A 26,248-nucleotide genomic window follows, 5' to 3' on the forward strand; every position below is an offset into this window, starting at 1 on the left:
TATGTGTGCAGCAGCAGCGGCTTTGTGTGGCAAATGAATTCAAGCTCCGCAAACAAAAGAAAATGCAGCTTAAGTGAACTTCCTGCGTTCACAATAACAGCAACAACAACAACAACGAGTGGGAGGGAGGCGGCGCAGGCAACGCAACTTTAGCCAATTACCAAAACCAACAGCAACAACAACAACATCAACAGCAACAACAACAACAACAAAGTGCAATGGCCGCCTCCACATCAACGCCACAAAATTACAAAGTGCCATCGACGAGCAAAATATCTGTGGATAAACTTTTACGTGTCGGCTACTACGAGCTGGAGAAAACCATAGGAAAGGGAAATTTCGCCGTAGTCAAACTGGCCACAAACATAGTGACCAAGACAAAGGTGAGTTATGCAATATATCTATATATATATATATGTATGTATATGCTGGTATATATGATCTATGACTGTATACTTTTGATATGTAGTGTAAACATACATAAACTATCTCTATAGATAGTGTAGTACTAACTATAAGATGATCTCTGCAGGACTGAATATTATATATATATATACATATTGTCTGCCTTTTTAGATAATAGATTGGTATAGAATAGATAATAGAAAATATATGAATAAATGAATAAGTGAATGGATAATCAGATCTTAGATAATACAGTATCTTTATTATCTTAAAGAAAAGTCTTCTGCAGTCCTTGATCTGTACACTTTAGATATATGTGAATCATACAAAGTTGTATATATATATATGTATATCTATCTCTTTATACTCTATATGAATCTTAAAACTGACAAATTTTAAATTAAATATTTTCCCAGAGTCCCCCGATCTATATCCATTTATTATAAATATATTATTTGTATTATATCTTTGCCTGTATGACGTTTACTATAAACTGATATAAAAACAAAGATAAGACACAAATCTTTGTTTTTATAGAGAGGTTAGCTTCGGATATAGTCTGCTATTCTCAACTCTCAGCTCAAACTCCCCATTTTGGTCAATTTGTAGTTCAAGAAACATGATTTTGGTTCAGATATTGGTTCAAGTTTCGGCTGAAAGGGACTAAACAGCGCATCTATGTTTAGCTCTAGCTTACGCGCTTGTAATTCCCAAAGTGTTAAAGCAAAGATTTGCTCTCAGTTTCTCTGAGAGATCGAATATAGCAGCCATATTAATATATATATATATATATATATATATATATATATATATATATATATATATATATATATATATATATATATATATATATATATATATATATATATATATATATATATATATATATATATATATATATCGATTCATATATCGATTTCACTCACGCATCGAATATATAGCTTATTTGGTTTTGCATTCCATTTTATTTCCTTTTATTATTGCCGTTAGGCTGCGCATTTGGCTTAATCAAATTGATTTTAGTTATTATAATTCTCTTGTTGTTATGTTTATTGCCGCGTAAATATGTGCGCATAGTATACTTAACTGTTTACTCAACTTATTGACAATACATATTTGAACTGGCTGATCGGCCAGTTGTTACTCCGATCGCCCCTCCCCTCCCCTCCCCTCCCAACCCATGTTTGCCTTATGTTTTTGCATACAATTGGTTTGAGAGCAACAGACGCAGCAGCTGCGCGTTCGGCTTTGGCTCTCAGATCAGTTGATGCTAATTGAAACGCATTTAATTCCATGTCTATCCCGCTCTACCTGCCTACGTTTTGTGCTATCTATCTCTAACGGAGAAGACACATTGGAGCCCTACCTACACACACACACACCTGCTATTGGCATCCCTTCCTCACTCTCTCTCTGTCTCTGTTTGAGGAAGTAATTAAGCTTTGTTTCGTTCTGCTTAAGATCACTTTGTTGTTATTTCTTTCCTGCTGTCAAATGTAATTTGCATTTACAAATATTTTCGAGAATAATTTCCGTAAAAACTTATCTCTTAAATGCATCTCTAAAATGGCTGGGATGCTGCATTTAATGAGTGTATGTCGTAATCAGCTGTGAGTACATTCGCACCTGTTCGTAAAATTGCTTAAAACACATTTTCATCTCTTCTGAACTACCCTAGAGGATGCAGTTTTAAAGGGTGTATTAGTTGTATAAAGAACTGTTTTAGAAAGGTCAGAAATGCCGTGGAATTTGTATAATAGGGTATTTAACAGTCGTGCAAGCACTTGAGATGCACTTGTAACAGTATCTGTGTTATATATCTTCGAATTCTTCATTTGATTGAGCTGAAATTAGTTATAAATCTGATTTGCAGGGTATTTCATAGTCATGGAATTAAATTGTTGGCACAAATTACGTTATCTAAAAGCTTTCTTAAGTGATTAAAAATATGATATAGATATGAAAGAGTTAATTACAGGGTAGTTAAAAGTCGTGCCAGCTCTTTATAAGCTACCCATATTTTATGATGCATTATGATCCAATCGGCATACGTGATTTACAGAGCATGTGATAGTCGTGCAAATGCACGTAGTGCCCTTACCACTTGCGCTCTATCAGCTGAGCGACAATTTCTCAACATTCTTTGTACATTATAAATTCCGAATGCATTTTACAGCTGCTGCAGCTAGAAGTGATAATGAGTCACCTTCAGCTGGTTAACGGGGCGCTGTGGGCTTAGGGCAAACAGACACCAACACAGCTAGAAAGACAGAGAGAGGGAGAGGGAGATATGTGTGTATGTGTGTAGACATATGTTTGTATAGAGTAAAACAACAAAGCCCACAGCTGTCACAGTGGCTGTTAACTACATGCGAACGCTGATAATTTCGACTGTCAAGTGACACAATACAGCAACAACAACAACAATTGGAACAACTGCAGCAGCAGCAACAACAACAATAACGACAATAAGCGAATGTTCTTTAATAGTTTATCACAACAATAAGTGCAAATTTGTAGGCCAAACAGAAAAATGCCTCGTTTTATGCATAATTGACAACGAATGTGAATAATTGAGAACAGAATTGAAAGAAGAAAAAAAATATAAACTGTTGTGTGCTTAGTCTCCACACGGCAGTGTAGAGATTCATCCCACAGCAGAAACAGCACGTGCCTGCAATTCAAAATGGCGGCTGGACTGATGAAAGAAAAAGGGAAAAACGAAAGCAAACAAAAGCAAAAACCAAAGCAAAAACAAAAACAAAAACAAAAACAATTTGCATATGATGCGAATATTTTATTATTTTCACTTTATTTCCATTTTCATTCTGTTTGCTTTTACAGTTCTTTATTTGTTGTTTTCCAATATGACGATAAGTGAGAGAGTAGGAGAGAGTGATGGAGAGCGAGAGGGGGCAATACACAGCTGTTTGTCAATTTCAAGGTCCACTCACACTTACTTATCTTACTTAACATTCACAATGGACACGAGACGCACGTGTGTATGTGTGTGTGTATGAGAAATGCAATGTTTAAGTACTACATGACTTTGGCTATATTATCATTGCGGTCATTAGTATTATTGCTGGCTTATCTGCTAAGCGCATTTCGCCAATAATTATTACTTTTATCAATGGGCCATGGTGTATACATTATGGTACATAGTGTGTAAACAACATCGATAAGAATGGAAGTTTGTTAAGTTCAAATCATATATTCATATGAATATTCACTAATATACAAATATATATTTATTTGATATGATATATTGAGCTTGCCTTGGCGATAAGTCAAAAAAGTTTTGTTTTTAACTTTGATTTGTTAAACATTTGATAGAAAGTAATAAGTTTGCGTATAAATGGTCGAGAATATTGGTATAAACTTTTATGTAAGCAGAGTAATATTAAAAAAGAAGTGCTGCCTCTCTTTTCGATTCTCATTAGGTTAAGTAAGTGTAGTTTGTTATTCAAAAGACCGATAGACAGGCAGACGAAGTCTTAGAAAGAGTTAGAAAGCAAGACAGAGAGAAAAATAACGGGGTAGAGAGAGATAAACAATCCAGAGATGAGAAGAGTTACAGAAAGATGATAGAAAGTGACAAAAATAGAGATCTAGTGAAATGACGAAAGAGAGCGAGAGAGACAAACAGAGAGACAGAGAGAAAGAGAGAAATATAGAAATATGGCAAGAGTGAGAGGCTTGATAGAGAAAAGTAAAGAGAGATAGAGAGAAATAGATAAAAGTACTAAAGAAGATAGGGACAGATCTACAGAGAAAAAGATATAGATAAGCATATACACAAAAAAAGAGACAAATACAGATTGACAAAGAGATATAGAATGAGAAATAGGCGGAGAGATAAAGGCAGATGATAGAAAAAAAGAGAAACAGACACAAACAGAAAACAAGTAAGAAAGCTCTAGTCGGGGTGCCCGACTAGGAGATACCCTGATCCCAGTCCTTTGAGTTTTGTAATATTTTCCGTAGTTTGTATCGAGTATTAAGAAAAAAAAAACAAATAAAAATCGACATTGCGAGACCAGGATTCGAACCCGGATTATTTACGCAACGTGCACAAACTCTACCAACACCGCCACTTCATAACTAAAAAAAAAATAAAACAATAAAAAACATTTCATTTCCACTGGTCTCGAACCCGGACCAAGCTGCATGCGAGCAGCCTCTCTACTAACGCAGCCACTGTCCTTCATACGCGAAGTGTTGCAAATTTGAACATAAGTAGCAGCTAATAATTCAGCACAATTCAATCGCAATTTCAATTCTTGGAATAGAAAAGAATACACGCATTTGAATGTATGTGTGCACATGCATAGGAAAAATGCGTGCGCGTGGCGCTGCTGACATGTGCTTTTGCAAATTGGCCAAACGTTTTGTTTAATAACTTCTGTTTTACTTAATGGATTTTAATGAAATTTTCAGCATATGATCTACATATCCTATTGGCTTGGTTGAGATGCAAACGCCTTCACATAATGGCCCTAGTTCCAACTAAACTTAAATTTTAAGAATTTGGGGGAATTTGGAGCCGGTATCCAAAATCTAACAAAAACCAAAATTGCATAAAATATACATAAGACTAAATACAAAATTTGGAGGCTCTAGCTCCTAAGACGTTTGAGATATAATTTATTTATTGCATTTCAATAATGTTTTTATTCGATAACAATTAAATGCGAATAGTTATCGAATATTTGAAACAAACTTGACCTGCGCGTGCTATACACGGACCTACAAAAAAAATTTCAAGTCTCTAGCTCTTATAGATGCTGAGATCCACGCGTTCACACATACGGACAGACGGACAGACGGACGGACAGACAGACGGACAGGGCTCAATCGACTCGGCTTGTCGTCCTGATCAAGAATATATATACTTTATGGGGTCTGCCACGCCTCCTTCTGCCTGTTACATACATTTGCACAAAACCATTATACCCTGATTTCCCATTTTTAATGGGATCAGGGTATAAAAAGACTGACAGAGACAAATATATAAAGAATATATATATATATGTATATATATATATATATATATAAATATATATATATATATATATATATATTCCCCTTTCAAGTAACTTTAATGCATCCAAGTATTTAAAAAATATAGAGACATAGAGCAGGTGTATGCCACTCAGTGAGAGAGAGGATATGTAAGCTATTGCCACTCCTCTTTCCCTAGAGATATTTATATAAACCAAACGTAAAGTTTGTGCTATGCATGCAGTAATTAAAAACTAAAAGAAATTAAAAACTTTTGCCTACACTTAAAAGTGGAACTGCTTTATCAACTACTAAGCGAGATATCTATTTAATTAGGCCCTTTATGAATTTTCTCTGGGTTTCTCCTGCGCCAACTATATCTTTATTCATGAAATTTATTTATCGGCGACGAAATAAATTCCACTTTCAATCAATATTTGGTCTGTCTAGCCGAACTCAATGCAAATTGTTTCGAATCCCTTTTTTAATTGGCTTACCTTGTGCCTGAACTGATTAATTGATTGATTGATTGATTGATTCTGATTGAACATGGAAATTTTAATTGAATTTATGGCGCGTGCAAGAATTTAGGCTTCAGGCATTCCGCTGATTAACGCTCCAATTGTGACAAACTGGAAAATTTCAAGTGATTTTTATTTTTTACAAAAACTGCTTAGAAACTGAGAAGAGTATATAGGTATTTGTATATATGAGATGTATGAAATATAGAAGCGTTTAAGTCTTAAGACTTATTGCTTATATGGCTATTTCTTCAGCTGAAGATAGAACTACCAAAAGTTATACAACTTTATATATAAATCTATAAGTGATGTGCGCTTGATGAACACTCCGCTGAACACTGGAACGAGTATACTGCAGTCAGTTGTGCCCGACTGTAACATTTCTCCTAGTTGCTTCTATTTGTTTTCTTTTCTTTCTTTCGTTTTTCTTTTTTTTATTATTTTCAAGCCCGCCAACTCAGCAATATTATTTTTATAATAATAATAATAATAATCATCACGCTCCCGTTGCGCACTGAGGCAACATTGATTGATCATTCGCTATGGCCAAATATTTAACTTGAGCTCACGCTGTCTGGCCACGGCATCGAGATCTCCAACTTGTTGCTGGTCGCTCGCAGATCGCAGCTGAAATATATATATATATATAAAGGCAACACATATATAAATCACATATATATATATATTTATATATATATATATGTATATTTATATATATTATATGGCTTTACGACTCAGTCGCATGGCTGCCCAAATCGTTTAACAATTTTTATTTACTTTTTCATTAACTATTTCGCAGCTTTTGTTGTTTTTTTTTTCATTCGTTGTCTTCTTTTATTTTTTTTTTTTTCGTCTGTCTGGCGCTTTTTTGCCCAACAAGGTTTTTTTTCTTGCTTTTGTTTTTTTTTTCATATTTGCTGTCTCGTTTGCACCGCAGTTGGCGCAAAGTAGTAGTCGAAATACCCTGTAAATTTGCGTTTAATAAGAATTGCCTCGAAGTAAATGATGCTTAAATTGAAGAGAGTTGCAAATACCCTAAATTATATATATATATATATATATATATATATATATATATATATATATATATATATATATATATATATATATATATATATATATATATATATATATATATATATATATATATATATATATATATATATACATAATATATATACATAATGTTCACATGCTCTGCAGCTTATTACATCTTATACATTTCACTCAGCACTATTTTCGAGAATTTCCTCTTTGATCTTAACGTTTTGTTTGCCCAAGCTTGCATTGAGCTTGGCATATCTTCTCTAAAACTTTTACAGGGTATTATTTTGGGTTAGCTATCATGTTTAGCTATCTAATTTATTGTTGATTCGCGCTTCAATTTGCTTTACGTCTGCAACTTGTTGTTGTGGCTGACACACACACTCGATAAACATTCGCATTCATATGATAACAAGCGCGTTATCAAAATACGCTTCCAGTCGTAAATTAACAACAACAACAAAAACAACAACAATACTACGTAAACAACGCAACAATTTGCGAATCAATCACGTGCGCAGTTACTTCATAGACTCGCCCTCACTCACTCCCTCTATTTCGGTTTCTCTCGCTCTGTCTCTCTCTCTCGCTCTCTCTCACTCTATCTCTCTCTCCTTTCCTTCTTTCTCCTCAGTCATTTGAACACTTTCTATAAATGATTTATCGCTTTGCTTGACTAAATGTCAAAGGCTCCATCTACGCATTAAATGTCTTGTTTTTTATACATATATAAATATATTCTAGTAAGCTACTGGCACTTGTCCTTACGCTAAGTAGGCCAGAGCTATGAAATTTGTATTAATCGATTTTCTCTAGCGGCGCAAGCAATTGAGGGAAATTGTTTAAAGCAACGCCTAAGTTAACCCAAATAAAGTTTAGCGACCCTTGGCATAAAAACGCGGTGCACAAGGGTTAAATGAGAGCGCAAGTGAAAGAGTGTGAGAGAGAGACACACGAGGGAGAGAGAGAGCTAGAGCGAGAGAGAGGCAGCATCAATTGCAGCAGCCGGCGCAGCAGAGGAAAAGTGGGCGCGTTTCAGCTATTGATTAAACATGAGCCAGGTGTAGCGAGGCGGTGTGGTTGGGCTGGCAACACACGTTTGATTACCGCGTGTAAACAGCAACAACAACAACTAAAGTAGCAACAGTAACAATACAAGTTGCAAGGACTCGCCTGCATTGTGCAACATTTGTGTGCCGCCAACGTTTGAGGCAAACAGGTCACATGTCGGCGAAGCGCGTGGAACACGATATTGAGGCAAGTGCCACGCCTTCAGACGGCAAACACAAGGCGCCCTTTAAGCCGCTGCGTGCCGAAAAGAAGCCAAAGGCCACGCCCACCAGCCTTCTGTGCGAACTAATGCGTTTGAAGGCACAGCAAAAGTATCTCGAATGCAATCAAGTCAAACTGAATGCCAGCCATTTTCTCGACGACAGCGACCCTGAGGCAGATGGCGAGCACGAGGACGCCGACAAGGATAATGCCGGCAAGGATGGCAAGTCTGTGTCGGCTGGCAGTCGCCGGCCTTCGAGCGGCAATAAAGTCGCTGGCCTCATCAATGACATTGATCGACTGAAGCTGGAAATGGATGAGAAGCTGCGCAAGCATCAGGCCGACAAACGTGGCCAGCTGCAGGAGATGTGGCACTATATGAATACGCTGAAAGAGGACGTCTTTCGGCCGGAACGCCTCAGTCTCTATACGGTGAATGTGGTGCGAGAGCGCATCATTGCGCTCAATGGTCAGCTGGAACGCTTGAATGTCCAGAATGCCAAAGAGCTGGAGCTGCTGCGAGAGGAGTACACGAAAATGGAACGCGAGAACGAATTCGTCTGGAAGGGAAGCATTTGAGAAATGCTAAAGAGAATATATTTTCTATATTTATAATAAAAAGAAATTTAACTTGATTTTGAATCAGAATAGTTCCATTTGAAAGCACTCATATGGAAAAGAAAGCTATAAGGCAAAAAAAAAAAAAAAAAAAAAAAAAAAAGAACTAGTTCCGCAAGAACTGATTTAGCTGATGTCAAAATTGTATTGATATAGAAGAGCAGCTTCTGAATCAATAATCTTGCATCAGTTTAGCTAACAGTCAAAAGTTCATATGAACTAGTTCCATCTCAAAATACTCGAATTTATAATATATCAATTATTAACAAATACTTTATTAATTCTGAATCCACAAGGATTCCTATGAACTAGTTCATTTTAATTGTGTTCTTATGAACCATAATTTTTGTAATTAAGATTCGTTAATGCTATCGTGGCAAACATTCGTTAATACGATACCATACTAATTCTGAAAAAAAAAACTGAAAACAATTATTCAACTGAACTAGTTCCATTTAATAATACGCTTACATCTAATGTCATCAGTTGACAATTTAAATAACAAGTTAAGTTTAAAAAGATCTCTTTCTAAAGCTCAACGGAGCTCCTCTTGATTGAACTAGTTCCACGTCCTAAATCTCCTTTCATTTTGTAATTTCAATTCAAGCGAGAGCGAAAGCCTTAAATGTAAATTTATGTTTCAGCTTTTAAGTTAATTCGACTTCTAAATTGTGAACCGTGAACGATTCAAATGAGTCACAGCTTTGGCAATCAAAAGGAATTTACATTTTGTAATAGCATTTAGCATTCGCTTTTGTTGTTGTTGTTGTTGTTGTTGTTGCTGCTGTAGTCCTCCAGCCTTTAAATCAATATGTGCGCCAAGGAGCAAACCTTTCTGCCTTGTATTCGCCTTGGCTATATATTATTTTCCTTTTTATTTTGTGTTATGCCAAGCGAAGGATATCCAAATGTGACATTGTGGACGTTGTTGTTGTTGCTGTTGCGCTTACTTTGAATGTCCCATTTAGTAGCGTTTGTTCTTAAGGTTCATCGCATTCGCGGCAAAAGGTCAAAATGGCACGTGGCAATGGCATTTCGCAACGATATAAAATTTTGCCTTGTGTGCCCATCAGCAGCTGACAAAACAATTGTCTCAATGCAATTATTGTGTGGTACATCATTTGCAGTCTATGGGAGAGGAGGCGCCTACTTTTGTAATAACATATTTTATTAATCCAAAACTTTTAATTGACTTGACCTTTCAATTGTGTATAATATGATGATAGTTTACCATGATTATATACATTACTGTAGAGTTGAATCGATGTAGTCCATCAGTCTGTCTTCCACAGCCCCCTATCTGTCTGGCTAATAATGTTGAATCTATCAATCTTGCCTAATTAAAGTATTACATTATAGATACCTTCGCACGTATCTGAATTTGTATTCCCATCTAGAATATTTCCATATCCTTTTATCTCACTCTTTATCTAGATAGCTCTGTATCGATCTGTTAATCCATCTCATTGCCTTTCTATCTGTATATCTTCCACCCTATCTTGTGCTTATATTTATTTTCTTTAATATTAAAAATAAAATTAAATATTTTTATTTATTTAAATATCCCCATATATCTATCCAGTTCTCTGTCTATCTTCATATAGATGTAGCTATTTATCTATATATATATTTTCTCTCTCTCTCTTTACATATATAAAAAATATACTCACCTTAATATTCGCTGTGTTATTGTGCTCAGTCTAACTACTATTTTCATGAGCAGAGCTGTATAAAGATATATATTTATATATTTATCCAGCTTCCTTCTACATCTACAGCCTTCCCTTTATATATTTTCTATCTCTTAACTACCTATCTATACATATATATTTATTTACATTTATTTATCTATCTATATACAGATAGGTTTATTGTTTTCTTTTTATATATTTATATACATATATATATTTTTAGTACATTAATCACGTGGCAAATGTAATTAGCAAACAGTTGCTCAAACCAAAAAAAAAAAAAAACTCACAAATTGGCAAATGACACAGCAGAAAATATTACGCATACGCCAAGTGTTGCAGTAACAAAAGTTTTTTGTCTTTCTCTGAATAACAGCAATAGCATATATTTAAAAAAAGTATTATTTTAATTTATTGATTATCAAAAAAGAATTGATTCAAACACGTAGGCGGAGTTGAGTAGCGAAACAATTGAAATATTACGCATACGCCGTGTGCTGGAAATTTAGTTTCAAATGCTTTTGTTCCTGTTATTTATTTATATTCAATTATTGCATGCGAGTGGAGCAACAACAGAAAGTGCTGCTTAAGGCTTAATAGCTAAACGGCCAGAAAACTCAAATTGTTTAAATGTTGAGGCAGCGACAACAGCAACAATAACAACAAATTGAAAAACCGGTGTGAGGTTCATCATGATGTTGCTGTTGTTGCTATAAGAGCAACTGATCTACCTCTCTCTCTCTGTCTCTCAGTTTGTATTGCTCACTCTATCGTGCACACATACCATACGCTTGATTGTTAATTATTTCAGTTTTTTGTTAAATAATTATTGAAATGCTTGGCAGAAATACAAAAGCAAATAAACGGACAACGTTGTCTAAAGTCGTGTGTAAAGAATGTTTTTATTTTTTTTTGTTGACTCTGCTTCTTCTGTCTGCCCAGCCCCATACGCCTCGGCCCGATTCCCTGTCCCCATCGTCATCATCATCATTGTCATTGGCAGCACCTCTCTTACTATAACCACACAGAATTTAACACTCGCGCCATCTTTGGCGTTGTTGTCGTCGTCGTCGTGCTTGTCGTGTTTGCTGCTGCTGCCGCCGCTGTGGTTGTTGTTGCTGCTGCTGCCGCTGTGGCTGCAGACAGTGCGCCACCTACCACCTGACCCCCAGCAACAAATGCGGCCGTGCTATCCCAGCCGAGACACGTTTATTTCTTGTCTCTTTTTTCTTGAAATACTCTTACGCAGGGCATTATGGCAACAAGTGACGTTTTGTGTAGCTCTTGAAGAGGTACTACAAATGTTTAGATCTTTGGCTATATATTTAATGTAAAGATTTTACTGTGCTTACATTTATTAAAATTATTTATAAGAATTTTTTTGATATTTTATTATAAATTAGATTTTTCGATTTTTGATTTATTTTTATGCTGTTATATAAAATATTTACTATACTACTACTATCTTCTATATTGCCTATAAAATTTAATAATTATTTTTTTTTTAATCATAACTTAAAAAAAAAATAAATAAAAAAAAAATAAAAAATATAAAAAATTTATTTCAAAAATGTAACGTATTTTCAATTTCGTTTTTAATATATTATAGAACATTTTTAAAATATTTTTTTTTTCAAGATTTAAAATATTTTGTATTATAAATATTGTTTGAATAAAATAAAAAAATGTATTTAAAATATGTACATTTTTTTAAATTAATATTTATATTATAATTATATTTTATATATTTTTCAACTTCGTTTTTAATATATTATAGAACATTTTTAAAATTTTTTTTTCAAGATTTAAATATTTTGTATTGTAAATATTGAAAAATATACATTTAATATAAAATATAAAATATAAAAAATAAGTATTAAAATATATTTAAATTAAATTCTAAATTCTTAAAAATATTTATAGTTTATTATAATAAAATATAAAATATATGTTTTATTTATATATGTATATATAGAGCTGAATCTCTAGAAAAAAGTGAATGATTTGATAGAAGTTTGCTTTTGATTATAAATCTAATCAAGCTTTCTACTAATTCACATATTATATATAGAGTATAAAAGATCCATAAAGTACAGGTTATATCAATCATTATAAAATGAATCAAAAAAGTACTTTTGAAGTGTATTGACTAGTCGTGGTATGGTTAGTTCCTGGTATTTGCTCTTGTTACTGGGAGCGCAAGATGTTGTCAGCAGCCCACACAGCATGAATTTCTTGCTGGCTCTCGGTTCGCTCTCGTTTGTCAATCGTCGCATTCTCCTTTTCAGCCCGGTTCGTTCACCTTCTGGTGCCAAACCCAAAAGGCACATATTTTGTTTGCATTCATATCCGAATTATTGTTGTTGTTTTGTCATTGTAAATTATAAACGGTGCCTGACTGATGTGAGCTGTTTTGTTTCCTGTACTCTAAAATTCCAGGTGGCCATCAAGATCATCGATAAGACATGCCTCAACGAGGAATACCTGAGCAAGACGTTTCGCGAGATATCGATACTCAAATCGCTGCGTCACCCGCACATAACGCGCCTCTACGAGGTGATGGAATCGCAGTCGATGATCTATCTGGTGACCGAATATGCGCCCAACGGCGAGATCTTTGATCATCTGGTGGCCAACGGGCGCATGAAGGAGCCGGAGGCGGCGCGTGTCTTCACACAGCTCATCTCGGCGGTGCACTATTGCCATCTGCGTGGAGTGGTGCATCGAGATCTCAAGGCGGAGAATGTGCTGCTCGACAAGGACATGAACATAAAGGTAAGCAGCAAGACTTGGACCGACTATAGCCGAACTCTAATATCCCAATATCCCTTACAGCTGGCTGACTTTGGCTTTAGCAATCACTACGAGGAGGGCAGTCCGTTGCGCACGTGGTGCGGCTCACCGCCCTATGCGGCGCCCGAGGTGTTTCAGGGCCTGGAATACGATGGCCCCAAGTCGGATATCTGGAGTTTGGGCGTAGTGCTCTATGCGCTTGTCTGCGGCGCATTACCCTTCGACGGCAAGACCATATTGGAGCTCAAAAGTCGCGTGGTGCAAGGCAAATTTCGTATACCCTTCTTCATGTCGCAGGGTAAGTCGCCCCCGCTCATTCCCCATATATGAGAACAGCTCTAAACATTTGTATTCCATTTGGTAGATTGTGAGCATTTGATACGAAATATGCTCGTCGTGGAACCAGATCGTCGTTATACCATCAAACAGATCATCAAACATCGCTGGCTGAGCGACTGGCAAGCGGAGCTGCAGCAGGAGGAGCGTCTGGATGTCAGTGCGCTGCCTTTTGGCACTGGCCCGCAGCTGCAGTCCAGCTCGTTGGGCAGTTCGACTACATCGCTATCGGGCGCTGACAGCTCAGAGGTCTCGTCGACACCTCAGCTGGATGCTGTGGTCATGACGCACATGCTGCAGCTGCCCGGCCTGACGGCCGATATGATTGCGCAGTCGGTGCATGAGCAACGCTTCGATAACATCTATGCCATATACAATCTGCTGCAGGACAAGCTGCTGCAGAAGCGACGCGAAAACCAAAGACTGCAGCATCATGCAAACCTTGCCTACTCCAGATCCCGCAAGACAAGCATCACCACTGGCGTTGTGGATCGCTCGGAGCCCGTCAAACAGGAATCTCTCGATCGGCTCAGTCCGCTGAACAGCAATGTGAATGCCTCCAATACGGCGCTGGGCTTTGGCTGGTGTGCCGACGTCGGCGTCGATTTGGAGAAGTTCGGCGACTTTGAGCTGGAGTGTCTGGCGCGTTCCAATGAGGTGAGGCTACACAGACTCAGCTATCAATTGTAGCCAATTAATGACAACTTTTTACCTGTTTCAGCCACCTGTCAATTCGCAGCACTTGAGTGCCACGGCGGGTGGCACTTCTGGTGCCAATACGCGTCGCCACACGGTCGGACCGGGCGATGTGGCACACGAACAGGCGCTGGCCAATCCTCAGATGCCGCCCATTGACTTCAAGTGTGCGCCGCAGTGTAACGATGCGGGCCAAGCGACGCTCTACTATCCCACAAATTTGCCCATGCTGCAGAATCAGCCGCTGCACAATTTGACCATCAAGGATCAGCATCTGCTCAAGCCGCCCGTTGTCATGGGTGCCAGTAAGTCGCAATGTCCTTACGTACTAGCATGTGTCACTAATCGTTGGCCTTTCATCAGGCTCGTTTGGACGACGCGCCTCGGATGGCGGCGCCAATCTACACATTTATTACCCCGCCAGCATTTCGGCGGGCAACAGCGGCGTTGCAGCCACTCCACAGCAAATGGACACCACGGGCTATTACATCAATGCCAATTTGAATAACGCGCCCGGCACATCGGAGCTGTCGCCGCTCGGGGAACAGACGCCGGGCCAGCTGCACTGCTGTCCGGAAAATAGCGGCGAGGAGTGCAGCGAGGAAATACAAAGGCAAAGCTCTGATCTTTGATCGCTTGCTAGACTGAAGTGACTCACGACATTCCTCTTTATAGATACATGCAGAAACGTGGTTGTGTTAAGCGCCATACCGTGGGCTGCACCGAGGATCTGTCCGTTAGCCATAGTCCCGGGGAAATGGGTCACATGCAGGTGGGCCAGCCAGGTGCACAGGCCCAGACGCCCACCGGCAATGGTGCAGGCGGTGGGAATATGCGCACCCGACGCACAGGTCTGCTGACCGTTACGGAACGACCGCCAGGTACGTTATATATATATATAATAGGATTACAACAGCTGTTGCAGCTAGCTGTTAAGTGTATTCCCTCTGTTCTTTGAAGTGTTTTAAAGTTGTGGCTACAGAGTGTAATAGTTGACCTTTCTTATGAGGCTGTAAATCAAAGTTAACCTAAAACCTTGGCCATGGCTGTTGCTGTTTATCAAAGAGTCTCAAATATCCCTAAAAATATCAGAAATAGAAAAGGGAAATAAATAAATGAAAGTAAATTAGCAAATGTGTAAGACAAAGGAAGTACGGAAAGGAAGTTAAAAAAAGGTGGGAAATTCTTAACAATTTCATTAGGAGAAAAAATGATAAAAGAGAGGGAAATTAAAAATTAATTTACAAAGGAAAAAATTACAAAATAAAGCGAAACTATAATAATATATTAAAATAAAAGGAAATTAATAATAAAGGGAAATTAATAGAAGTTTAATTAATTAATAGAAGTTTAATTAATTAATAATTCTGTTAGGAAAAATTGCAAAATAAAGGGAAATTAATAATAATTCTGTTAGGAAAAATGTTAAAATAAAGGGAAATTAATAATAATTCTGTTAGGAAAAATTGCAAAATAAAGGGAAATTAATAATAAATTTACTAAGTAGAAAAATGAAAAAAATAAAGAAAATAAAAAAATAAATATAAAATATAAAAAAAAATAAATAGAAAAAATGGGAAATAAACTAAGTAAAAATAATGACAAAATAAAGGGAAATTATGAATAAAAGTTTATTAAGCAGGAAAAATTACAAATTATGGGCAAGTTAATAAATTAATAATAACAAATATGAAACCAAATATCAAAAACATAAATCAAAAGGAAATGTACGAATAGATGGGAAATAAATAAATGAATTAAACAAATCAAATATTAGTCTATGCTACAGGGCTTATTGAACATACAATGCTGCCTCGCCTCGGTCGCCACGCCCTTTAATTATTTGTCCTAAGTTTTTCATATACATTAACGCTTTCTAATAGCTTTGATTTCACAAATGATTTCTTTAGTTTTATAATTAATATTTAAATTAATTTTTATTTACTTTGATTTTTGCTTATTTTTTTTGTATTTCTTTTTATGATTTTTCGGATATTTTTGGTTAATTGCCTTGCGCGTAACTCGCTTAAAAACAAAAACCGCCAACGCCTGCTGCACAACAACTGCAACAACAACAACAACAACCAATCAATCAACTGCCGCTGCTGCTGCTGCTGCTGCTGCACGCTTGAAACCCTCTCGCACACTCACCTGCTCACCTCACCTCAGTCATTTGCCCTGAGCTAATACGCGAAGTTGAATCTCGCATGAATCGCGACTATTTGCCGCCCACACTCAAATCGCTTAGCCAATCCCCGCCCAATGCGGCCACATTTGGCTTGGGCGTCGCCATGGCTGGCTCCGGCGCGCCACATTCGTTGCCATTGAGCATAGCTGGGGTGGGCGGTGGCAGCAGCTCAGTGCCGCTCGTAGTAGCGCCCCCAACGGCGGCTAACAATCGACGCGCCTATCGCGCCGCCCACTGTAAGCTGCCCACTGTGCAGGAGGGTGGTAAGTGGTCTAGCTCCAATGCGGTTGCCCATCAAACCGATGTTCATGGAACTCCGCTCAAGAGTTTTTACTAATTTCATTTCTCTCTCTGCTTTCTTTCCCTCCCGCTCTCTCCTCACACGCTGCCGCTTAGCGACTATAGGACGCTACAGTCCAGTGCGTCGCGCCTCGGAGGGCTCACGCTCACAGTTCCAGGGGCCGCTGCAGGAATGCCAATCGCTGCAAAAAGGTATCGCACAGAGAAATTTTTTGGTTGCACCCAGTCCGCCGCTTTTAGAAAATTCGATCAGTCTGCCAGGTAAGCCAAAGTCCAAGCTCGTTAGGCAAAACACAAGAGATTCCACTCTCTCTCTCTCTCCCTCTCTCTATAACTAACTGTCTCGCTTCGCTTTGGCAGGCTCGCCCATACATGGCAAACCCACGAACTTGCAGCTGGCTTTGCGTCGCGGTCACGACATTGAGGTGCCGCCGGAGGCGATCAAGAATCTGATGCCCGCCTTGGATCGTCTGGTGAAGGAGCAGCGCGTCAGCTTCGAAATTGCCAAAAAGATAATCTCATCGAATGTGGTGCCCATTGATTTGGCGCCGCAGCTGGGCCTGGCGGCCCATGCGGCGAGTGGTGCAGCGGTCAGCGGTGGCTATTTGGATCAGTCGCATCTGCACCAGCCGCAGCCCATGCATAGCTACAGTGTATCGCCGTTGACGCTGCCGCACGGTCCCAACGCCTCGCTCACTTCCGCCAAGCAGATGTTCGGCCAGCCCATCTGCGGCTATCAGTATCAGGCGGCGACGACGACCGCGACGATGGGTGTTGCAGCAGCTGGCGGTGCGGCGCTGTCGCTAACGCTGCCATTGCAGCCGCAGCAGCTGGTGGGTCAGTTCAGCAGCATCAATTTGGGAGCCAGCAACTCGAACAGCAGCAGCGGCTGCCAGTCGCCCGTCTACAGTGGCTGCCTTGCGAACAGCAACAGCAATAGCAACAGCGGCAGTGGGTTCAGCGGCAGCTGCTCGCCCAATCCCAATCCGTATCTGCCCGGCACTGGGCCATTCAGTCCCTGTGTGAATGCGAATGCTGTGGCCGCAGCCACCTCGCCGCTGCATCAGATCACCAAAGGCATCTCTGGCTTGAGCACAGGCGGCGGCTCGATCACGCGCGGCACCTCCGCTGCCAGCGAAGGCGTCGCCCAGCAGCCGCTCGACTTGTCCATGGACGTGTGCAGCATAGATCAGCCGGCTGACTACGCCAGCACACCGAACTGGTTTATACCCACGGCAGCGTATTATGACCTAAAGCCCTTAAATCTATCGCCGGCACAGCCAGTGCGTGTTGTGCCCACGCCGCCGGCATCGCCCAATTTGTGCATCATCCAAGAGGAGAACGGCAATGGACAGATGTGCCATACCATCAGTACGGGCACACCATATGCGGGCTGCACTGGTGGCATAACGCCACAGATATGCCTAACCGATGTCCAGGGCAGTGAGATAACGCTCGTGGCGCTCTCCTCGGATAACAGCAGGGACAGCGAGGATTCGCTGGAGCCGCAAACGCCGATTATGTCGCTGCAGGTAAACTTTGATGAGCAACTCTGGCTTATGGCTAAGACTAAGACTTTCCCTTTTCCGAACAGGGCCTGATCATTACCGAGGCGAGTAGCGATATGCCATCCATAACGCGTGGCATTGGACGCAAGGCCAGCTTGGACTGTGAGCCGATGGGCTCCAATCATGGCCATGCTGGCCAGAGTTCGGCACAGGCGGAGGCGCATAGGCGTGGCAGCGATAAATCGCTGGGCTTCTCCGATGATTCGCTGAGCAACGATTCGAATAATTTGTCACCCTCCTGCCAGGAGCCGTCGGCCAGTTCGGGCTTCAAATCCGACTCACATTCCGAAATGGGCGATCACACCGAGTGTGGTCATCTGACGCCCGACTCCATGTGCGACTCGCGTCGCATGTCAGACGAGATGTGCTACGAGGTGCCGTTGCCACACGAATGCTCCAACTTGGACTCGACTCGCATACTCGAGATGGTTAAGCAGACAATCGATTCGACTATGCCGCCCAAGGGCTTTGTGCTGCACAAGGGCAGCATTAGCTCGGAGGATAGTGGTGCCGAGTCGCGTCATAGCAGCGCCTCCAATGCCTCCAGCGAAGCGATGCCGCATGCCGCAGCCAACAGCAGCACTAGCCACAACACTAGCAACAGCAATGCGCCAGCCTGCAACACAGCCAGCTATGCTGAGCCGACCACGAATCTGAGTCTGGAGTACTCCGGTGGCCTGCAGATCGAGCTGCAGGTGTGCGAGGGGCGTAGTCGGGATCATCATGGCGCTGCCAAGGGCATCAAGCTGAGGCGCATCTCGGGGGATCAGTTCGAGTATGGTAAAATATGCCAGCAGCTGATTAGTACCATTACCATGCAACAGGTGGCGGGCTAAGGCTCAGGCATTGTAGCCAATATGTATGTGTGCCTGTGCGTGTGTGTGTGTGTACATGTGTATGTGTGTTACTGTAACTGTATCTCTGTGTGTCCCGTAGCTTAGAGAAACCAAACGTAAATGACTCGCCTTGCCTATAAACTCTGCGTAGCTGTGATTTAAGCCGATATGTACATATATAGAGTGCATATAAATATGTAAAGTGTGTGTGTGTGTGTGCGTGTCAAAAGAGAAGAGAATAGAAAGGAGAAAAGAGAACAATTAATTCAAGCAGCCGTACGAATACACTATAAGCAATTGAGAAAGATAACAGATAAACAGTTTTCCTTGTTCAGTTTACGTTTATTGTTATTGGAAATTGTTGACGATTTTGTTAATTAGATCTGTTCCTCGAATCACTTTGTAACTTTAATCAAAATTTTAATTATCAATTTGCATAGTACTGTTAACTATATAGATAAATAATTATGCATTTTTTTCAAATTTTTATAGCTCCGATTTTAGCTGTATATACGATATAAACCAATATATATATACGATAGATATATATATATGTATATGTAGCTATGATAATGCACCTTAGGCTTAAAACAACCAACTAGATATATCTATATATATACACACATACACACACACACGCGCGCATACGCACACGCACATACATAGCCAAACAGGCAGGTTTTTATATCCAACTTGAACTATATATATTTTATAATTATTATTTTATTTGTTTACATTTTTTGGAACAACTCAAACGAAAACAATTTAAATGCATTCCAGTAGCTAAATTTTTTTCATACATTTTCTGACGTTCTAGTGGTAATTAATATGTAGTGAATAGTTAAGTCTACTATATATAATTTTTAATGCTGTGCAATTCGATATGGCAAATGTGTATAGCGCTAACGATTCTGCACGATTTCGATTGCAACAAAACAACTTTATTCTAGAAAGATAACGATGATGAAGGTAATTTGTGTAGTTAGTATGCAGTTTTTGCTCCGATATTCGTAAGCATTATATGTGTAAGCCTCTTTGATTCCGTAACATTTTAAAAGTTTATGTATTTAGTAAAACTTTGTTCGTTTGTAAAATGGTTAGTAATGGCGCCTTCGATATGCGTTCAAATTGAATTAAACACAAATTGAGAAATCTATTATTAAAAGACTGCTGTGATTTTAAATATAATTAACTATTTAGTTCAGAAAACAAAATACAAACAAAACAAAACAAAACAAATGAAAACAAAAACAAAAATAAACAAGAAAACCAACAAATAAACAACAAGAACTTAGTTATACATATGATTACATAATAAATAATTCAACTTTATCTTAAATAAATTACCAACTCTCCAAACATTATATCAAATGTTGTACAGTTAGTTTACCTTCATTTAATATTGTATTAAAGCTCTAAAAATGTCATTTCAAATTGCGCGCCAAAATCATTTTGCGCCATCTGCCGGCGCCAAAATAATGTTACCTGCTAAGCAGAGCTGCATTTAACAGCACTTATCGATTGCAGAGTATGGTAATCGATAGCTGAAAAAGAAGCAGCAGATTGTTTTGATGCTAAATTTGTAATATTGTGCGAATTTTATGTTTTTTGTTCACGCATCTAATGGAATAATCAATACAAAAATGATTTGCCGTCTGTGCCTGAACAGCGCCAGCGACACCATTCAAATATTTGAAGGCGTCGGCTTGTCCCTGAACGTTGCCACAGTGCTGGCCAAATATTTCTGGTTCGAGGTAAAGTATTTGTATAAACACATATTTCAATTTGGCAATTGTAAACACAAAACACATAAATCTAGCCGAAATGTGATGATCCCATATCGACGGACATCTGCGTGGGCTGTTGGAAGCGCGTCAGCGATTTTAATGAGTTCTACGCAAGTGTGGAGAAGGCGCATCGCCTGCTCACCGAAAGATTCTCAGTCAAAGTAGCCGAGCAGCAGGAGAGAGAGGAACGGCTTCTTAGCAGAAGCAACACTGACCAGCAGAAGCAGGAAGAGCAAGAAAAGGAGGATTCGAGAGATTTTCTCATGCACAGCGAATGCGGTGCCGAGGAGGATTTGACAAATGAAGAGCATAAGCCCACAGTGGAGGCTTTGTATGCGAGTGGAAATGAGAGCGATGCAGCGGCATCGTTTAGCAATGAGCAGTTTCTCAACGATGTGCTGGCCCAGCAGGTAGAGCCAGATGTTGATGCTGACGCTGACGCTGTTGCTGATGCTGATGGTACCGCAGACGAACAAGTGCCGAACACTGAGACTGTGAAGCAGGAACGCCGAGAAACGCGCTCAACACGCTCCAAGAGCAAAGCTCAGCAAGTGACAGAAGCAACAACTGCTGCAGCTGTTGCTGCGGCGACTGCTGCAGCGGAGCAGTCAACGCCGACCAAACGTCGAGGCAGATCGAAAGCCGAAAAAGTTAGCCCCAATGCTGAAGAAGAATTGCCGAAGAACAAACGCTATGTCGACTATAAGAAATCGATGTTAGAGATCGATGAGAAAATAGCACAACATATGCGACTCACCTGCAGCATTTGCCACGAGGGACAGGAGACATTTCTGACGCTCTGCAAGCATATGATGACGGTGCATCATCGCAAGGGCTATGCGGTCTGCTGCAACAAGAAGTTCTATAAACGTTCCTTCCTCACCGACCACATCGATCGGCACTCGAATCCCGAGAAATTCAAGTGAGTGGTAAACTCGACAATATCGTCCCAAACGACAGCTCAACTTTTGTATATTCCGCTAACGATTCATCTCTTTGCCTCAGGTGCGAATTGTGCGATCGAACCTTTGCGGACAAGCAATGTTTGCGCAATCATGAGCTGTTGAAGCATCAGCCGGACGAGCAAAAGAAATTCATGTGCGAACACTGTCCCAAGCGCTATACCAAGCAGTATTTACTCGACCAGCACAGGATCATACACAAGGAGCGCAATGTGCCCTGCGACATATGCGAGCGGCGGTGAGCGTAGCGAAATGTGATGTAGCTGACAATTCTGAAGGCTTCCAATTGAACAGCTCCAAGAGCTGGCTAGACTTAGACATTTGCTTTTCTTGTATTAATTGACTTAGCTTATGTGCTATCTGTGTAAGCCCAAGCCTCTGTTGTCTTAGGCTTGACTATGTCTATAAGTTTGCTTTGTAAAGTCAGCTAATCTCTTTGACTGCCTCTACAATTGCCCTTTGTAAATGAACTCATTTTCTCTTGTCGCACCTCTAGTTTCCCCAACATGTCGATGCTGTGCACTCACGTGAAGATGGTGCATGGCAATTATGGCACCATGTGCGACATTTGTGCCCAGGTCATACGAGGACAAGCCGCCTTTAAGCGCCATCAGCTGGAGCATGCTGGCATTACGGAGCCGAAGGTGCAGTGCGACATTTGTGGCTCGTGGCATAAGAACAAATATAGTTTAAAGAAGCACGTGCGTCGTCATAACGGCTCGTCCGAGGAGTGCACGTGCAACATTTGCGGCAAGGTGTCGCCCAACCGCAGCGCCATGCTCAGCCATCAGCGTTACGTGCACAACGCAGATCGCGTGCATGGCTGCAGCGTGTGCAAAAAGAAGTTCAAAAAGGCCATCAACCTCAAGGAGCACATGGCCACACACACGGGTGAGGTGCTCTACAAGTGCCCGCATTGCCCCAAGACCTTCAATTCGAATGCGAACAAGCATTCGCATCGCAAGAAGAGCCATCCCAAGGAGTTTGAAGAGGCGCGCAAGGCGCGCATACAAAATCGCATGGGCGACAATAACAAGAGTCAAACGACAAGCATGATAACAATAACAACAGACGCCAGCGATGGCCAGCTGGAGACGCACAATATACTGGTCACAACAACCTCGGCACAGCATCCGGATGACGACGACGAGGATTACAAAGGCGAAGACATTGAGTACATGCTCACGCTCAGTCCACAGCCAGCGGAGTAGCTCAACTGTGCAACTTATTCATACATACATAAAGTTTGTTTGCTGTAAATATATATATATATATATATATATATATATATATATATATAATGATAATTTAGTTTATTTTTTTAAATATGTGTAAGTTATATCCTTAGGCTAGCAGCGAGTAACAGAAAAGAAATAGACAAAGCCGGGAATGTTGTTGCATTGAGATTTGTGTGCTCGGAATTTGTTGCAGTGTACTAACCACGCTCGCAAATGATCTCCACGGCATTCGGTTCCATCAGCACCGACTCCAAGCAACGATGCACTGCCGAGCCAAGGATTTCGTCTAGCAAAAAGTTAACCAAGCTGCGAAGCAAAGTAAATGTTTAAATAGCTTATATAGAACTAGAGAAATGTTGACATGTTTCGCTTACTTCTCATCGCTGACGAAACGCCAGAGATTCATTTGCAAATAGTGCGCATCCACCTGTATTTGCTGCAAGCCAAACTTGCTAAAGGTGCGCAGGCGCACGCACTCCAGCAGCGTCTGTCGAGGAAGATTCTGAGTGAGCTAACAGCAATCGAGCAACTGAGTTGGGCAACTCACCTTGAGACCAATCTTAATGATGCCCATAACAATGGAAGCCTTGCTGAACTCCACGGAGGTGAAGATGTCGACGCGCTCAGAGAACAAACGATGTATATTGGACACATAGCTGGACTCCAGCTGCGAGGGTGTATAATTCGACCAATTGGAACGATATTGCGGCTTCGATGCATTGAAGTTGCTAAAGTACGTTTTGCGACTCGAATCGCTGCTCGCCGTGGTGCGAAAGCCCGCATTGCCAGCGCTTTCGTATAGGCTGGCCAGCACGGTCTCTATGCTGCCCAGTTCCTCGACGACGCGCTTCATTACGGCACGCACCGAACGCGGCTCCAGGCAGTTGAGCCAGTCCCGTGTCTCCACGCTCTTGCGCAGCATTTGCGAGATATTTGTGCCCTGCAAACGCACATATGAGTCCAATAGGGCTTGTGCCGTCTCCCGCATCTCAGCACAAATCTCCGTTTCATGCGTCAATGTGGCGCTGTTCTCCGAATCGATCTCGTACAGATCATCGACCAGAGCAATCTGCAAGTTGATTCGGCAAATGATAAGCAACAATTTACAATTGTGTGTCGGGTGGAGGCTTTACCAGCATGTGCACGCCTTGCTGTTCGAGCTCGAGACACGTCTTGGACAGCACCAGCAGCAAATTGGGCGGGCTCGAGCTGGAGACGTCCGCAAAGCCGGACATCACCTTCGAGATGTGACGCAAGAAGCCAATCAGTAGATGCTCCCTAATCCCTTCCACGCACAGCGCGCCCTTATTTTCCGCTTTGATATTGAAAGACCAATCGCTGCGCAGAAAGATCATCAAATCCTGCAGCACGCCCTTGATCTTCTCGACCATGGCCACATAGAGATTGCCAATGAGCTCGCTAAGATTTACGTCGCTCTTGGCCGAGACCAAGGACAAACGCACCGCACTCAGACTATCTGCAAAGTGATCCTTTAGGCTTTTGCTATGTGCATCGCAGAGCTGGTGAGCCGCTCCGATGATGATGTCCAGCGTATTCCTTTGCACCTGCAAACCACGGCAGATGTTGCGCATGGCCTGCAGCCGGCGATGCAGTCGATCCAGAGCGCGCAGCATCACTTGCGTGTCGCCATAGCCAATGTCCGATTCGACGCGATCCTGAACCAATGTCAAATACTTGTCGACGTTCTCATTCAGAAAGATGTTGAGCGCATTCAGGGCATTCTCCTGGAAGTCGTCGCTAAAGGCAGATATGAATACGATATATATATAGCTTATATGATGGAATTTACCGTTCGTGCTCGTAGTGCTTGGCCACAAACATGTCAAAATAGGAGGTGACCACCAAGGCCAAGTCGTTGAGAAAGCCATCGATGCCCATGTCGACAAATTCCAGCATATCCCGTTCCGTTTGATCCTGCAGCATGACAATCTGTTCGTGCAGCCGCTTGCCAGCGCATCTCAACATCTCGCTGGCCAGATCGGAGGTCTTCTCGTCCAGCTGCAGCAGCAGCTCACCGATTTCCGTTAGTGATTGCGCCGTATTGCCAGCACTCTGAAAGTCCTGACGCAGTCGCTCCTTCAGCTCTTCCATTATGGCATCGCAATCGCGTTTTATGCCATCGAACGAGGGCTGCCTGCCATACTGGGCGAACACCTTCTGGGCGTGCAGGTAGTCCTGCACGGCCTGTGCATAGTTCTGTTCCTCTATCAGCGCCTTCAGCTTGGCTGGCAATGTTGAGAGGAACTGCAAGCGCTTGAGCAGCGAATGCTTCTCGGAGAGGCGACAGAGCTGCGAGCGCGTGCCTTGCAGAGTGCCCGTAATTTGTTCGCTGAATGTGGTAATCGATTGCATCTTATTCATTAGCAGGTTCACATCCGTTTCCATCTGCTTAAAGTCATCTTTCATTTTGCGTATCGTGTCCGTGGCCGAAATAAATTTGTTGTAATTCTCGTAGACAAGCGTCTGCATGTCCGAATGCAGCGTTTGGGTGTCTTTGACGACGGCGGCCTCTGTGTCCATGATTTGCTTGAGTGAGCAATCTTTCAGCAGTTTCTCCAAATAGCGATCAGCGTCAAAGCTGGAGCTATCCATGTCAAAGGGATTATCTTTTTCGTCCATTGCAAAAGAAGTTTTTTCGTTTGCAAGGTATTTTCTTAATCATATGAAAACAAAAACATATGTTTCTGTTAAACGAAAACTTAACATGCGTTTAAAATTTTGTTAACAGCAGTCAATCGGCTCCACTTAACAAACAATCGATTGCACAGTCACAGTCGATTTCCATACCGTGAAAGTGCTGAACGCTTTTTTGCTAAATGACAAGTCGCGTAAATTTTTTAAGAAAAAGTGTGTTAACAAAGTGAAAGATAAATAATATTATGAGTTCTTTTTGCTGTGTATAATGTATTAGGTAAGTTTATAAACACTGTACTTTAAATTTGCACAGAAACGCAAATATTCAAATCGC

General features: G+C 40.9%; 5 protein-coding genes across 9 annotated transcripts in view; 4 read left to right on the top strand and 1 right to left on the bottom strand.

Annotated features, from left to right (window-relative positions):
• LOC111603991 lies at window positions 1–19,588 on the top strand. 3 transcript variants are annotated; one of them, XM_030225432.1, is made up of 11 exons: window positions 1–383; window positions 12,995–13,330; window positions 13,391–13,646; window positions 13,713–14,341; window positions 14,406–14,685; window positions 14,744–14,993; window positions 15,056–15,261; window positions 16,550–16,831; window positions 16,965–17,129; window positions 17,229–18,400; window positions 18,463–19,588. In XM_030225432.1, the coding sequence occupies exons 1-11, from the start codon at window positions 219–221 to the stop codon at window positions 19,270–19,272; spliced, it is 4,551 nt and encodes a 1,516-aa protein (XP_030081292.1). In that variant the 5' UTR covers window positions 1–218; the 3' UTR covers window positions 19,273–19,588. The 3 variants fall into 3 exon arrangements, with proteins under 3 accessions (XP_030081292.1, XP_030081293.1, XP_030081294.1); XM_030225433.1 differs by having other exon boundaries at window positions 16,974–17,129; window positions 18,463–19,587; XM_030225434.1 differs by lacking the exon at window positions 16,550–16,831 and having other exon boundaries at window positions 16,974–17,129; window positions 18,463–19,587.
• Window positions 7,910–8,831, top strand: LOC111603980. The gene has a single exon (XM_023321828.2). The coding sequence runs from the start codon at window positions 8,199–8,201 to the stop codon at window positions 8,823–8,825; it is 627 nt and encodes a 208-aa protein (XP_023177596.2). The 5' UTR covers window positions 7,910–8,198; the 3' UTR covers window positions 8,826–8,831.
• Window positions 19,589–20,824: 1,236 nt separating the features above from the next.
• Window positions 20,825–23,255, top strand: LOC111604038 (transcription factor grauzone). Its single transcript, XM_023321898.2, has 4 exons — window positions 20,825–21,026; window positions 21,092–21,981; window positions 22,065–22,259; window positions 22,518–23,255. The coding sequence occupies exons 1-4, from the start codon at window positions 20,874–20,876 to the stop codon at window positions 23,230–23,232; spliced, it is 1,953 nt and encodes a 650-aa protein (XP_023177666.2). The 5' UTR covers window positions 20,825–20,873; the 3' UTR covers window positions 23,233–23,255.
• A 59-nt stretch (window positions 23,256–23,314) lies between these two features.
• On the bottom strand, window positions 23,315–25,999 carry LOC111604210 (vacuolar protein sorting-associated protein 51 homolog). Its single transcript, XM_023322177.2, has 5 exons — window positions 25,070–25,999; window positions 24,393–25,017; window positions 23,807–24,328; window positions 23,634–23,746; window positions 23,315–23,565 (listed from the first exon to the last, which is right to left on the bottom strand). The coding sequence occupies exons 1-5, from the start codon at window positions 25,897–25,899 to the stop codon at window positions 23,457–23,459; spliced, it is 2,199 nt and encodes a 732-aa protein (XP_023177945.2). The 5' UTR covers window positions 25,900–25,999; the 3' UTR covers window positions 23,315–23,456.
• Window positions 26,000–26,013: 14 nt separating this feature from the next.
• LOC111604217 overlaps window positions 26,014–26,248 on the top strand; it is a 63,468-nt gene continuing 63,233 nt past the window's right edge. For 2 of the 3 annotated variants that reach the window (XM_030225527.1, XM_030225529.1), the window contains exon 1: window positions 26,015–26,191. The gene's annotated coding sequence lies outside the window, so the exon portion shown is untranslated. Of the gene's footprint in view, window positions 26,192–26,248 lie in introns of all 3 variants that reach the window. The other variant, XM_030225530.1, reaches the window with a different exon arrangement.

The sequence above is a fragment of the Drosophila hydei genome, unplaced genomic scaffold, assembly GCF_003285905.1.
Source record: "Drosophila hydei strain 15085-1641.00,03,60 unplaced genomic scaffold, DhydRS2 tig00008134-arrow-pilon, whole genome shotgun sequence".
Classification (NCBI taxonomy): Eukaryota; Metazoa; Arthropoda; class Insecta; order Diptera; family Drosophilidae; genus Drosophila; species Drosophila hydei.